At 42.7% G+C, this 14,899-nt stretch overlaps 1 protein-coding gene across 2 annotated transcripts in view; it reads right to left on the bottom strand.

Moving 5' to 3' along the window:
* Positions 1-14,899, bottom strand: part of Cp (ceruloplasmin) — a 59,328-nt gene that overhangs the window by 21,212 nt on the left and 23,217 nt on the right. For both annotated transcript variants that reach the window (XM_060378126.1, XM_021637856.2), the window contains exons 10-14: positions 14,397-14,547; positions 12,600-12,812; positions 10,510-10,717; positions 8,729-8,868; positions 6,756-6,884 (exon numbers count right to left, since the gene is read on the bottom strand). In XM_060378126.1, coding sequence (XP_060234109.1) covers positions 6,756-6,884; positions 8,729-8,868; positions 10,510-10,717; positions 12,600-12,812; positions 14,397-14,547 — 841 coding nt within the window. The remainder of the gene's footprint in view (positions 1-6,755; positions 6,885-8,728; positions 8,869-10,509; positions 10,718-12,599; positions 12,813-14,396; positions 14,548-14,899) is intronic.

Here is a 14,899-nt window from a genome sequence, read left to right as displayed (position 1 = left end):
AAGAATTTAGTTTTTAAATATTATAGTGAGTATATGTGCAGGTGAGGGTGGGTGTGTGCGTGTGCTTGCCACGGCAGCATGCTTGTCACAGCACACGTGAAAGTTGGGATAGTAGGTGGGAATTCTCTCTTTCAACCATATGGGTTCTAAAGATGCAACTTTAGATGTTCTCAGGCATGGCAGAAAGCACCTTTACCTACCGAACCACCTTGATGGCCTGGTAGTTTAGTTTTAAAGCATTTTTATGTCTTTGTAAGTCCTTGAATTAATCAGTTCTCATTCACTGGCCATACCACAAAGCCAGAGGGTGGTCATTCCAATGTCATAGACTGAAGAAACTGCCTGGATCCATCTCTTCTTACTTAATATCTTTTTTCTGTGGATACCATTAGGTTGCCCTCTGCCCCAGCACCTTGCCCACAGTGTATCTGTACGCTCTGTAAAGTCATCCTTACCTTCCTTTACTTTCCTGCTTCCTTTTCACCATCATCCTTCATGAGCTGACGATTCCTCAGAAGGAGCCATGAAACCACTTGATCTTAAAGGTCACGGACTTGTTCTAATTCTGTCTCCTTCTGTTGTCATCTGATTCTATCATACCGTGTGCTTCTTTGTCACTGTTTCGTCACATTCAAGACATATGCTAGTCCTGATGCTTTGAAGACGGACATTTACCCTGTCCTCTTACTTTGTCACATACCTTCTTCCCACATTCTCCTGGCTTTCCTCCAGTCTGACCTTTTCCAGTTGCCACAGAGCTTCCTGTATATCTGTCCAAAGACCTTGACTTGCAGCTCTGCCCACTCACCTGTCCTGACTACCCTCTGTGTACCTAGACTTTGCCACTTCCAGCAAACATATCACTATCAGATTAACACTGTAGAGTCTGAAATCCTTTACTAGGGAAATGAGCAAGAGCTGAGGTCTGGAATTAAGGGTTTCCTGCCTTTCCTCAAACTATCACTTTCAGTCCCAGTTTCCTCATCCCTTGTCTGGGCAGAAAAGTTCACCAAGAACATAAAATGTAAATGTTAAACACAAAATGTAAAAGTGAGACCTCACCATCTCACTTCTGCTGAGCACTCTTATTTCTATAAATTGTTCTTCCAGCCTGTTCTGTCATGAGGGATTGAGTCCCAAAGCCTTAGAGTCACCCTTGACACCTCCTTCCAAAAGACTCAAGTGCCCAATTTCCAGCAGACTCTTTTGGTATTCTTTTAAAGTAGAAATGCAGCATCACAATGTCTTATCCCTTCATCTGGTTCAGCCAAATGTGGTTAATTCTAAGTCTCATATTTTTTTTTCCCCACCGAGTTTAGTGCAGGATTTCCCTGATTGACCCTTAATGTTTCCATTTTGCCCCTATAGCAATTACTCATAAGTCAACCAGAAAAGCCTTTTAAAAATCCTTAACCAGATAAATCCCCTTTAACTCAAATATTCAGGTGAATGTTTAGTATAAAACCCTTGAGGCCTGGACTTCCAAGATGGCGGCAGCCAGAGCACACTGTTTCTGAGTGACAGATGACCAGAGACTGTGGTTACGGTGAATAACCCAAAACACTGGACATCGGTGTTTCCCCAATGGGAGAGGACATCCTGGGAGCTAGGGACCATAATTCCAGGCACCCCACAGCGGTCTCCCAGGTCAAGGAGTCACACAAGATCCCGTGGTGCCCAGTGCAGATCTGCCTATACGGAGCACAGGTCCCCAGTCCCAGGGATGCCCCGCTGCACCAGCCAAACCTCAGGTTTTTCCACCTCCGTGAGGGCAGTGCCTTCATACGAGGTCCAGGAGCCGTGCAGAGTCCCAGACTCACGGCGCCCAAGATGGTCTGCCTTTATGAACATGAGTCCCCAGTTTCAGGGGTACTCTGCGCCAGCAGTCAGACTTGAATCCCCCCTCCCACTTCCCCAAGGGCAACTCCCTAGATAGCTGGGGTCAGCATCCCAACCAATCCATGGCCCTACTGTTCCCCCTGTGAGACCAGCTGGACGATATGAACATACAGGGCGTGAGGACAAGATGGTGGAGACCAGCCAAATATGAGTGTTGGGAGCACAGCTCCTGCTTGGCCTCCAAACGATTGTACAGCGAAATCTGATTCCTTAAAGCCAGGGACTGTTCACTGTCCAGCTGACTTCGCAATGCCAAAACCTGCTCACCATCTCCCTGAACCTTCCGTTGCCATCTAGGACACAGCCAGCAGAGGGGTGAGCTGTAGGAGGGACTCATTCCCCGTTGACCACCATGCCAAGGAGACCAGTAGTGCCCCCTTCCCCGACCCCTTCATCTTAGAGCCCTTTCCCTGCTGACTCTGGACCTGCCTGTCTCACCTGGGACAAAGCCAGCAGAGGTGAAGAGTCCTCTGAACCGCATCTGCCAACCCAAGGCTGCCTGTGCAGCCCGAGCAACATTCACCTTAGAGCCCTCTCCACCCCCTCCCGTACCACCTAGACATCAGAAATCACCAGGCCTGCTTTCACCAGAGACACTAGACAGATGGCTAGAGGTCAGCATAAGCACACAAGCAACAAAACCCAGGACCAAATGTCACCCCTTGAAACCAGCTATCCTATCATAGCAAGCCCAGGAGATAATAACATATCTGAAGCATAAGAAAAATTATCTTAAATCTGAGATTATGAAAATAATAGAGGCCTTAAAGGAGGAAAATAAAGAACTACAGGAAAATACATCCAAACAAATGAAGGAATTGAATAAGTCCTTTAAAGATTTACAGGAAAATGGAGTAAAAAAAAAATAGAGAAAGCTGTTCAAGACCTAAAAATGGAATTAGAAGCAATAAAGAAAACAATCAGAGGCAATCCTGGAGGTGGAAAACCTAGGAAAGAAGACAGAAACAGAGACAAAGCATCACCAACAAAAATACAAGAGATGGAAGAGAGAATCTCAAGTGTAGAAGATAGGGTTGAAGTAATCAATACATCAGTTGAAGAAAATGTTAAAACTAAAAAGTCCCTGACACAAAACACCTAGGTAATGTGGGACACTGTGAAAAGACCAAACCTAAGAATAATGGGAATGAAAGAAGGCAGAAGCCTCCCAGCTCCAAGGCCCAGAAAATATTTTCAACAAAATCATAGAAGAAAACCTCCCTGACCTAAAAAAAAAGAAAATGCTGTAAACATACAAGAAGCTTACATAACTCCAAATAGATTGGCCCAGAAAATAAAATCCTCCCATACATAATAATAAAAACACTGAATCTAAAGAGCAAAGAAAGAATATTATAAGCTGCAAGAAAAAAAGGGCCAAATCACATACAAAGGCAAACCTATCAGAATTACACCTGACTTCTCAACAGAGACTATGAAAGCCAGAAGGGCTTGGACAGATGTCAACCCAGACTACTATACCCAGCAAAACTTTCAATCACGAGAAAACAAGATATTCCATGACAAAACCAAGTTTAAACAGTACCAAGCCACAAATCCAGACCTACAGAAAATATTAGAAGGAAAACTCCAACCCAAGGAGGCTAACTACACCCACAGAAACAGGAAACAAATAACCCACATCCCCAAAACCAAAAGAAAGGAAACACACATTCTACTACCACCAACTTCAAAATAACAGGAATTAACAGTCATTGGTCATTATATATCTTAACATCAATGGCCTCAAATCCCCAATAAAAAGATACAGGCTAACAGAATGAATGTGAAAACAGGACCCATCCTGCTGCATACAAGAAACACCTGAGCAATAAAGATAGCCATTACCTCAGAGTAAAGGGCTAGGAGAAGGTATTCCAAACAAATGGACCCAAGAAATAAGCTGAAGCAGCCATTTTAATATCTAATAAAATAGAGTTTCAACCAAAACTAATCAGAAGACATGGGGAAGGGCATTTCATGACCATTAAAGGAAAAAATCCACCAAGATGACAGCTATTTCAATTCTGAACATCTCATTTCATTCTTGTATCTAAATGCAAGGACATCCACATTTTTAAAAGAAACTAAAGCTTAAATCACACATTGAACCCCACACATAAATAGTGGGAGACTCCAACACCCCACTCTCACCAATGGATAGATCATTGAGACAGAAACTAAATAGAGAAATAATGAAACCAATAAAGGTCATGAATCAAATGGACCTAACATACCTACGGAACAATTCACCCAAACACAAAACAATATACATTCTTCTCAGCATCTCACAGAACCTTCTCCAAAACCGACCATGTATATGGTCACAAAGCAAGCCTCAGCAGATACTAGAAGACTGAAATAACCCATGCTTCTTATCAGACCACCATGGATTAAAGTTGGAATTCAACATTAACAGAAACAGCAAAAGCCTACAAGCTCATGGAAATAGAACAACTCCCTACTCAATTACCACTGGGTCAGGGATGAAATAAAGAAAGAAATTAAAGACTTTCTAGAATTCAATGGAAATGAAGGCACAGCATACCAAAACTTATGGGACACAATGAAAGCAGTGCTAAAAGGAAAGTTCATAGCACTAAGTGACTTCATAAAGAAATTGGAGAGATCCCATGCTAACAACTTAACAGCACACCTGAAAGCTCTAGAACAAAAAGAAGCAGACATATCAAGGAGTAGACGTGGGGCTGGAGGACAAAAGGCCTGTAGCGAAAAGAGAAACTGGGTGAGGGCATCTCTGACAAGCTTGAGACCTAAATCAGGGTGGGCTCCTTGGGGGGATATGAGAGGGACTCTAGCAGAGACTTCTAGTAGCAGGAGCCATGGAGACTGAAGAGGATGCCCTCTAACTAGACTAGTCTCCTAGCAGAGGGAGGAGATCACCAACCCACCCACAAAAACTGACTCAGAATTCATCCTGCCTACAAGATGTCCTGGGATAAAGATAGAGCAGGTATAGCAGAGGCTCAGGGAAGGTCCAACCAATGCCTGGCCCAACCCAAGATCTACCTCATGAGAGACGACCAACTCCTGACGCTATTAACAATACTCTGCTATGTTTGCAGACAGGAGTGAAGCAGTGTTGTCCTCTGAGAGGCTCCACCTAACAGTGCCTGGAAACAGATGCTGAGGCTCATAGCCAAACATTGAGTGAGGTATAGGGAGCCTTGTGGAAAAGTGGGAGGAAAGAGAAAAAGACCTGGAGGTGACAGAAGCTCCACAAGAAGATCAACAGAGACAATCAGGGCCCAGAGGGGTTTCCTGAGACTGAAGTATCAACCAAGGACCATGCATGAACTGGACCTAGGCTCCCTACAAAGAAGTAACAGATGGGCAGCTCAGGCCTCGTGTGGGTGCCCTAGTACGGGAGCAGGGTCTTTCTCTGACATGGACTTTCTTGCCAGCTTTTTAATTACTTTCCCGTGGAGGGACTGCCTTGTGAGGCCATAGGGCAAGGGGACACACTCAGCCCTGTTATGACTCAAGGAGCTAGAGCAGATGGGAAAGGGAGCTTCCCTTCTCAGAGGAATTGGGGAGGGAGATGGGAGAAAAGGAGGGAGGGTGGGACTGGGAGGTGAGGAAGGATGGGGCTATTACCAGGATATAAAGTAAATAATAAATAAATAAATAGACAAACAAACAAACACCCTTGAGTCCTAATCATAGACCCCCTACCTGGTTCTCTGTTCTTTTCATCCATTCCCAAGTTTCCTACTTTATCCCTTCTTTCCCTGTTTCCCATCTGCTAACACTCTGTTCCCCTCTTCACTCTGCTCTTATCCCTGTCCTCTTTACTGTTTCTAAGAGACACAAAACATGTTTCCACTTTGAGGCCTAGAATATTATATCACAGTTACCTGAGCTGTGTCTCCTTCATCATTGAAGTGTGTTCACCATGTCCAGCCCTGTGACTGTGCTACCTAAAATACAACATCATTACGGTGCTCTCATGGGCCTTTTTCATAGCCTTGTTTACCACTCAATATTGTCTGCTTTTATCTCTTTTAGAAAATCAAGAGAGAAGTTTTTGCTTTATCTTCCCTTAAATTTATAAAAGTAATTCTACAGGGCACTCTCTTTTTTTGTTTGACTATGTTTGGGAACTGATAAGGGTTTTGTTTTTGTTTTTGTTTTTTTTTGGTTATTTTATTTATTTTTGTTTTCTGTGTTTTTGTTTTGTTTCATTTTGTTTTGTTTTTGAGACAGGGTTTCTCTGTGTGGTCTATTCTGTTCGGGACTCATTTTGTAGATCAGGCTGGCCTTGAACTCACAGAGATCCACCTGCCTGTGCCTCCCAGAGTGCCGGAATTACAGGTGTGCACCACCGTGCCCAGCTCTGATAAGTTTTTAAAACGAACCCTTCCCTGTAAAACAATTTTGTTTCTTATTTCAGTGTGTATAATATATCTCCATTTTCATCTTAATTAAACATCTCTTGAGCTCCTGGGACATGCCTGCCACTGAAGCAAACACTTAGGCTTTAAAATTCCAAACCACAGACATTGTTAGAGAGGCTGGTGCATGACTGGTCTACCTCACAGAACAGCAGATGCCACCTCGGATCAGTTCAGGGGACATCTCTCTGGCTTATTCTTCCATGTTTCTAAGTCTTTGGTACCTCCATGTTTGTTTTTCAGCCTTCCTGCAAATTGTTTTGGTGTAAACATGTGTTTGTACTCAAGAACCCACACAGAGCTGTTCCCGGCATCTTTTGTCCCCGCCTTCCTTTGCATTCCCTGGCAACAAATTCATTTGGAAGGACTTACTCTTTACAACAGCTAGCATTGGTGGAGTTTCTATAAAATCTGTGTGATACGTCCCTCTGCCCCCAGTACCTGGCAGTGTTGGAACAACTGTAGAACTCTCTGTTCTCACCCCGTGAGCATGTATGGAATACGGCCTGGATGCCATGTTTTTAAAGACAATTTTAACTCTGTCTCCAACATCTGCATGAAGTTTTGGACCTGGTAGAAGTGAAAAGGAAGAGCAGCTTAGTATATTGGAATTTCCGTCAGTGATAAAGGCAAAAATCAGGTAACTTTTCAGTGTAAAGGATGGAAGCTCCTTGTTCTTTATATATATATATATGTTTTTAATATTAATCACAAAGCTCAACCTAGGAACCTGCTACAGAGGGCCTCTGAAAGCCAGAAGAAGAAAACAGGAAACAACCTCGGAACCTGCCACAGAGGGCCTCTGAAAGCCTCTGCCATGCAGACTGTGAAAGCAGATGCTGAGCCTGATGGGCAACTGTCGGGCAGAGTGAATGGAATTTTATGTAAGAAGTGGGAAATAGTAAGAGCTGGAGAGGACAGGAAATCCACAAGGAGAGCAACAGAACAAGAAAATTTGAACACAGGGAACTTCCCAGAGACTCATACTCCAACCAAGGACTATTCATGGAACCTAGAACCCTGACAATGCAGCCACTTCTGATGAGAACTGATAGACTAAGATCAGAAAGAAGGAGAGGAGGACCTTCCCTATCAGTGGACTTGGGGAGAGGCATGCATGCAGAAAGGGGGGTAGGGGGGACTTGGAGGGGAGGAGGGAGGGACTTATGGGGGATACAAAATGAATAAAGTGTAATTAATAAAAGTTAAATAAAAAATTAAAAAGAAAAGAGGAAAAAAAATCACAAAGCTCCTTTTTTTTGTCCATGGATTTATGCTGTTACAGTCTATGATTTATTTCGGGTCCCAGAGGACTGCATAAAAGCACAAGAGAAAGTTTCTCTGAATCTGGAGACCATAGTATAACTCTCATCCAATGTTCCGGGGGAAGCTGTAGCCTAACAAAGCTCTGAGGGTCAGAGTCTAACAGGGACAGCTAGGGGCAGGCCAGGAGCTGCTTTGCACAGCTTACTCTTAGGGCTCAGTGTTAGGACTTCCAGCCTCTACCGAGCATGAAATTAGCAAAGGGTTGCGCTGACGAGGATGAAGCTGACCCTCCAGTTTCTGTTCTCCAGACAACTATAGCCATTTCCTGTGCATTTCCTGTTACCCTCAGAAGCGCCATTAGCACTAAAGCAGCCGTTCTCAACCTGGGGATTGAACAACCTTATCCCAGTGGTTGCCTAAGATCATCAGAAAACAGATACTTTACAGTACAATCCGTAACAGTGGCAAAATTACATTTATGAAGGAGCAAAGAAATTAATTTATGGATGGGTCACCAAAAAAGAGTCGTAGCATTGGGAAGGTCGAGAACCACTGATCTAGAGTATCTCACAAGGGAAAGTCTGATTCCCTGGAACCCAGGAAAGGTTCAAAAATTGAGCACCTCACCTCACAGGTTTCAGGTTATATACTCTGTCTTAATGTGGCTCCTGATAACCCAAAGCCAACTTTCCCCTGATTCTGTATAAGGAAATACATTTTTTCATCCCCACGTCTATCTTTTTCTTGTAACTGATTACATCTTAATTTTTCAAGTAAATAGAAGTGGGGTTTTTTTGGGGGGAGGGGTGGAATAAAAAGGAGAAATTGGGTAAGCTATTTATTCAGAGGTATTTTCTAGAAACTTCACCAAAACTATCGACATCAAATAGAAGTAATTTTATCAGTTTTTGGAATAACACATTATTCCTGGTGGAAATAAGTGATAGTATCTGTATTATTCAGCAAACACAAATTTCTGGGTTTTTTTGTTGTTGTTGTTGTTGAATGATTTTTTTTTTTTGTTGTTGTTGTTGTTGTTTGAATGGCTTTGCAGTAAGAACTAGGGAGACCATCTACATGGATGCCAGCTGCTGCAGGCAGCTCTTGTCACTAATACAAGGCCACCACGATGGGGCTGGTCACCTTACCAAGGATGCCCAGGTGCTCGTCCTCAGCTTTTCTCTTCACCTGTTCTCTGAATGTGCTGTCGGTAAATTGCCGATACAAAACTTTCTTGTACTTTGAGCCTATGTAAAACTCTTCCTTGTCCAAAAATACATTTGATACACTAGAAAAGGAAAGTCAGTGCAGATTAGTATTTGTTTTCATGAAAGGAAAGGAATTAAGTTTTAATTTTTGATTAAAAATTATTGTGACTAGTTACGCTCATTTAAACTTATTTTTCATCCCAGTGAGAGAGAAAAAAAAAACTTTAAAAATAGGGAGATGTCCAAAATACAGGTGCAGGGTGCAGGGGCCCTTGCAGAGACCAATACTCCAACCTAAGGACCTTGCATGGAGAGGACCTAGACCCCCTGTTCAAAGGAAGCCCATTGGCTGCTCAGTTTCCAAATGGGTTCCCTAGTAAGGGGTACAGGGGCCATCTCTGACATGAACTCAGTGGCTGGCTCTTTGATTCCCCCCCCCCTGGGGGTACAGCCTTGCCAGGCCACAGAGGAGGAGGATGAAGTCAGCCTTGATAAGACCTGATAAGCTAGCATCAGAGAGAAGGGGAGGACCTCCTATCAGGGGACTAGGAAAGGGCATAGAGAGAGAAGAGGGAGGGTGGGTAGGACTGGGAGTAGACAAGGGAAGGGGTTGCAGTGGGGATACAAAGTGAATAAATTGTAATAAATAAATATATAGATAAAATAAAATTTTAAAAAAGGGAGATGTGATATAAAGAGACCTGTCCAGTGAGCTGCTCCTGTCCTGGCCCCGTCTGGAGAAGGAGCCTTAGTTCTTATGCCCCTAAAGAGAGGCATTGATCAAATCATCTCATCACAATTTCATACTCTAAAGTATTGAGTCCAAGTTCAAACAATTTGGAGTTAATGCAATATTTTCAGTCAATAGAAACTGAAATGGCACATTTTTTTCCTAGTTATTCCTTTTTTCTAAAGTTTTAGTTGACTAATGGTTCTTTTTAACCACTTTATGCAAATCACAAAAACAACCTTTCAGTCCTTTCTATCTCAAACCACATGTATCACTGAAATCAAACTATCGAGCTAGCCTCTGTCCGCGAGGTCGTTAGGTCCACTGGGCGCCCTGGGCCTACCTGTCCCACTGGTTAGCCTAACTCCTCAGATCATGTGCACATGAGGTCACAGGATGAAAATTACATGATCGAGCAGACATGCCTGGGGAAAAAAAGGGGGGGCCACCGTAGAAGTGTCAGCTGATGCCACATGATTTTGAGATGGATGGTTTTTTATGCTCCTGAGGCTGATGTTTTTTACTGGGATTTATTCTTACTGATTTTTTTTAACTTTTTTTTTTTTTACAGTGTTTGTGTCATTAGTGGCTCTGAACATATTTTTGTTAAGGCCTTAGAGGAAAAAAACTTCTGAGCATTTAAAAAGCATAAGCAGATTTAGGAATATGGAATGACTGATTGTTAATACTGGAAATGAAATCAGGGGGAAGAAACAAGCAACACTGTGGCTGCTCTCAGTTGGGTTGAGTTTGAACGCAAGTGACAGTCCGTCAGAAAAGCAGGGATGCAGAGTCAGAATAGGTCAAGGGACGGTATCCTAGGAGGATGCCAAGAGAAGTAGAAATGAGTGAACACAGATTCCCAGAAAGTGCTCCTTGCTATTGCTTAATGCTGCTGTCGCTTTTTCCTGAGGGTTAGCACAAATCTTTAAGGAAAGGGAGTCTCAAAGCTACAGCTGAGTCCTTTGGGAATCTGAGGTTGGAAAGTTACTTTTGCTCTTGCAAACGATGCAGCTCCTTTTCCCAGACCCTGCTTGGTGAATAGTCCCATTCCGCCTCCACTGCTGCAATATAGTAGGTCCTTTCTGCCAGGTAGACTGTAGGGTCCTCAGACTGACGCCCGCACTGGTTCACGGTGTATCTTTGCTTCATGCCACCTGTGTAGTGATCTGTTGTAAGACATTCTACATCAAAGGTCCCTGCAGTGGTAAAATAGAAAACTAGTCACATTTTGATCACTATTTTTATCCCCCAGACTTACTGAGCATCAGTTACTATCTCGGCTCATCAGGCTTCCCACGGTTCTGATCCTCACATCACCCACTGCTTGCTCTTCTCCAAACACAAAAGTCTCTTTACTGTTCTCAGTACCAGCAAAGGGTGTATCTGTCTCAGGACATGTGTTATTCTCCCTGCTGGGAACTTCACAGATGCAGGATTCGGAACATTTGATCACTCTGTGAAATCCAAGATTATCTTGTTTTTCGGAAAAACCTGTTTCTAGTTGTGTGCCTCGGACATAGTACACACCTTTAATCCAAGAACTTTCTGCTTGAATGTTGTAAATAAGATTATATAAAATCAACCGTGGGTTAAGAGGTGAAGCAAGTAACCAGCTAACACGGGAGTGAATACAGGGAAAGAAAAAAAAAACATAGAGAGTAAGAGGAAGTCAGGAGAATGGATGGAGAGATGCACAGGAAGTAGAAGAGAGGGACATTTGGTTTGAGGAGTTTTTGAGATGACGGGGGAAAGGAACATGGCTGAGGAGGAAGGTCAGCTGGGTGCTTTCTCTGCCATTCTGAGCTAGCAGGCTTTCGTGTCAGCAGCTGGCTAGTGAGTCTTTATTGGTAAATTGAATGGCATTAAAAAAAAAAAACTACAGATGTGTGCATAGCTCATGCTCTTACATATTCTTTTTCTTTTTTGTTTTTGTTTTGTTTTGTTTTTCGAGACAGGGTTTCTCTGTGTAGCCCCAGCTGTCCTGGACCACTTTGTAAATCAGGCTGGCCTCAGACTCACAGAGATCTGCCTGCTTCTGCCTCTCAGAGTGCTGGGATTGCAGGTGTGCACCACCACACCCAACTACGCTCTTAATTCTTATATCTCTTAAGAGTGCATCTCTGAAGAGTATCTCTCACTATTATCTATCACCCTCTTCTCTTTTATTTTTATTCATGGGCTTAAAGTTGCCTGATCTTGAGTAGCCCAGTGAGTCACAAGTGATTATATTTTCATGATCTGATTAACATTCTTTCCTCTTTGTTTTAATTTAATTTAATCCTTGAGAACCAGGCTTACAGTTGTGTCTAAATGCGTTTGGCTACAGTTCTACTATAGAATACCCAACTGCAAGCAGTCAGCAAGCCACCCCCATATCAAAGCTGTAGAGACAAGAGGAAAGCCTGCATGCAGGAGTCATTTCTTCTAGTCTGCTTTTTCAAAGTTATCTTTAGATGGAATTTAACTGAAAAGGGCCCATCTCAGAGATGCTGCCGTTTGAAACAAGAAACACACACACTCCACCCACAAATAGGAAAGAAGTTCACCTGATGAGTATTTCAACAACAGTGGCCCAGTAATTCTTTTAAGAGAAGCTCTATTTGGGAAGGTTTGAATGTTTATCACCCAATATACAGTTTTCAACCAAAACTGCATAAATTTACTGTCCTAGCTAGTTTTATTTTCAATTCAACAAAAGCTAATGTCATTTGAAAGGAGGGAAACTCAGATGAGAACATGCCTCTATAGGATACAGCCGTAGGGTATTTTCTTACTTAGTGATCGACTGGGGAGAAGTCAGCCCATTGTGGGCGGTTCCATCCCTGGGCTGGTGGTCCCGGGTTCTATTAGAAAGCACACTGGACCAGCCAAGAAGAGGAAACCAGTAAGCAGCTCCCCTCCGAGTCCCCTGTATCAACTCCTGTCCTTCTTGAGTTCCTCTCCCTACTTCCTTCAATGATGAAAGTTACGTAGAAGCTTGAGCCAAATAAACCCTTCCCTCCCCGATTTCTTTGGTCACGATATTTCATCCCGGCACTAGTAACCCGATTAAGGCATTGACCAATAAGAGAAACGCACCTGTCACGTCGGGCTTCATGAGAAGGGTGAGACTTGCATGGGGGAATAGGTTTGCGGTGTCTCGTCTCTCTCCTTTGGACAAGTAAGTGTTTCCTGAGAAGTATATCCCGTGTATGTCAGCCTCGTTCCCAGCACTGAACAAATACCACACAATGGACTCTCCCAGACACATATTGAGGCCAGGCTGATTCCCGTACATGAATCCATTCATGGCTGCAAAAGTTGAAGAAGGGAAAGAGGGAAAGGTTTAAAGATAATATTCCTTTAGATGGAAACCTCCTTCCTGACTTCCTAATGTAAGGACACACACAAGCCTGCCCGTTGTTTCTGTGTCAGAAATGTTTTTCTAGAGCAGCCCGGGCTGCAGGGAGCAGATCTGAGTTCACAGAGCATGAGCTTCGGTGTCCCCGCCACTCTGGGGATTTCAGGGGTTTTAGCTGGAATGAAATTCCAGGCTGTGTTTCTTTTTTCAGAGGTCGTTTGTGAACACTACATCTGGAAATAGTAACAGCTCACCCTCGGTATGTCACACACTGGCAATGTATCTGTTGTTTTACCTGAAAAAAGAATTTTCCCTGATTCATCTTGGAAAGCTGCGAAAATCCTGGGTAGGAAAATTTCTCTCACTGCTGTTTCCAAAGTGCAAAAAAAATGTAATATCGTATTAAAGTAATATTGTAGAGATTTTGGGTGGTGTGACTAAAATTATTCCAGCTTTAAAAGAAAAAAAGCAATCTGTACTTCAACTTCACAAATTCTGCTTCTTCCCATTACAGTAATGTTTACTGTTATCTCTGAATGGTGTGGGTCTTTGGAACAATTAGCTCACCATCTCTAAACATGAACTACATTTAAATTAGCTAAAGCATAATAAAACTGATGCTCGTCTTCATTTAAATAAAATTGCTGCAAGCTTCCTTGGGTCTTAGGAATTTTAAAACTTGTCAGTTAATTCTGATAAGCAATCAAGTATGAAAGTCATGATGGCAGAGTTCATCTTTTTGGATCATTGAAAAATAAAAGGAGCCTGTCATTACGAATGAGGAAAGCACCTAACTCATTATTTTCAAACTGAGCATGCCATCAGAATCAGTTAAAGGATTTGTTAAGTACAGATTCCTGGGAATTATTCTAACATTTATAATTCAGTAACTCAAAAGTGGGTCCAAGAATTTACAATTCTAACAAGCTCTTGGGGTAAAACAGGCTGCTGATCTAGAGACCACACTCTAAATACACAGAGGCCAGCAAAATAGCTCAACAGATAAAGCCACTTGATGGGAAGCCCACCCTTGTCAGGTGATCCCCAAAACCCAAATGCTGGGAAGAGAACACTGACTTGTGCACGTTGTCCTATGACCTCCACGGCACCGTGGCACATGCTAGTTCCCTCTGTGTCCCTCCTCCCTCCCTCCTTTCCTCCCCTGTCCCTGCTCCCCTCTAAATAAATAAATGTTTTTTTTTAAAGACACATTGAATATATGTGACTTTAAGACCATCTTGGCCTACAGAACTAGCTCTGGGACAGTCAAGGCTACATAAATGAAACTCTGTCTCAATCAATCAATCAATCAATAATACGTGAATGAGTGAATGACACATTCTGCTATATTTGGTTATTCTAAAGTGATGTTTGTTTGTTTTGATATTTGTTTGTTTTATAGCCAAAGATATTGCCTTCAGAGCACTAGTAAGTATTTATTGAAAAGCAATGAAAGCAGCTGTTCAGTTTAGGTTTAACAGATACCTAGGCCACCCTGAAGCAGCCTGGGCCCGTGGAAGAGATACAGTACTCACAGTGCATCTTATTCGACTCCTGAAAGTCTTCATCTTCCTTATCTACACGATCAGGTGCGGTCGTGAACATCCTGATATTATCATTCAGGAGTAAACTCTCATTCTCGTCAAACACCGTGGGAAACAGGTAGAACTCCTTGTCTACATCTTTCTGCAAATCAAAATAACAAGGAGGTGAAGACACAATGGGAAAGATTTCTTTGTGCAATGCTCTGTACAAACCATTTTGAGGAACGTGAACAGAAGTTTCAATTCCCCTTTAAAACCTGGCCCATGACATAGGCCACTTGGCCACCCAAGATTTCACTGGTGTCTCTTGAGGATTTGTGGTTTACTAAGGTAACTTGAACCTCTTGCATCTAAAACTTCAAATTTCCTTTTTCCTTCATGCTCACTTTGCCCATAGAAATTGAAACCACTAAAAATAAAGGTTATTCGAATACAGGTGTTGTAGTTTAGATTTGAAATGTCCCGAAAGCCATCTGTTAAAGAATTGGTTCCTG

Source organism: Meriones unguiculatus, chromosome 2, assembly GCF_030254825.1.
Source record: "Meriones unguiculatus strain TT.TT164.6M chromosome 2, Bangor_MerUng_6.1, whole genome shotgun sequence".
Lineage (NCBI taxonomy): Eukaryota > Metazoa > Chordata > Mammalia > Rodentia > Muridae > Meriones > Meriones unguiculatus.
This window is presented reverse-complemented; position numbering and strand designations above follow the sequence as displayed.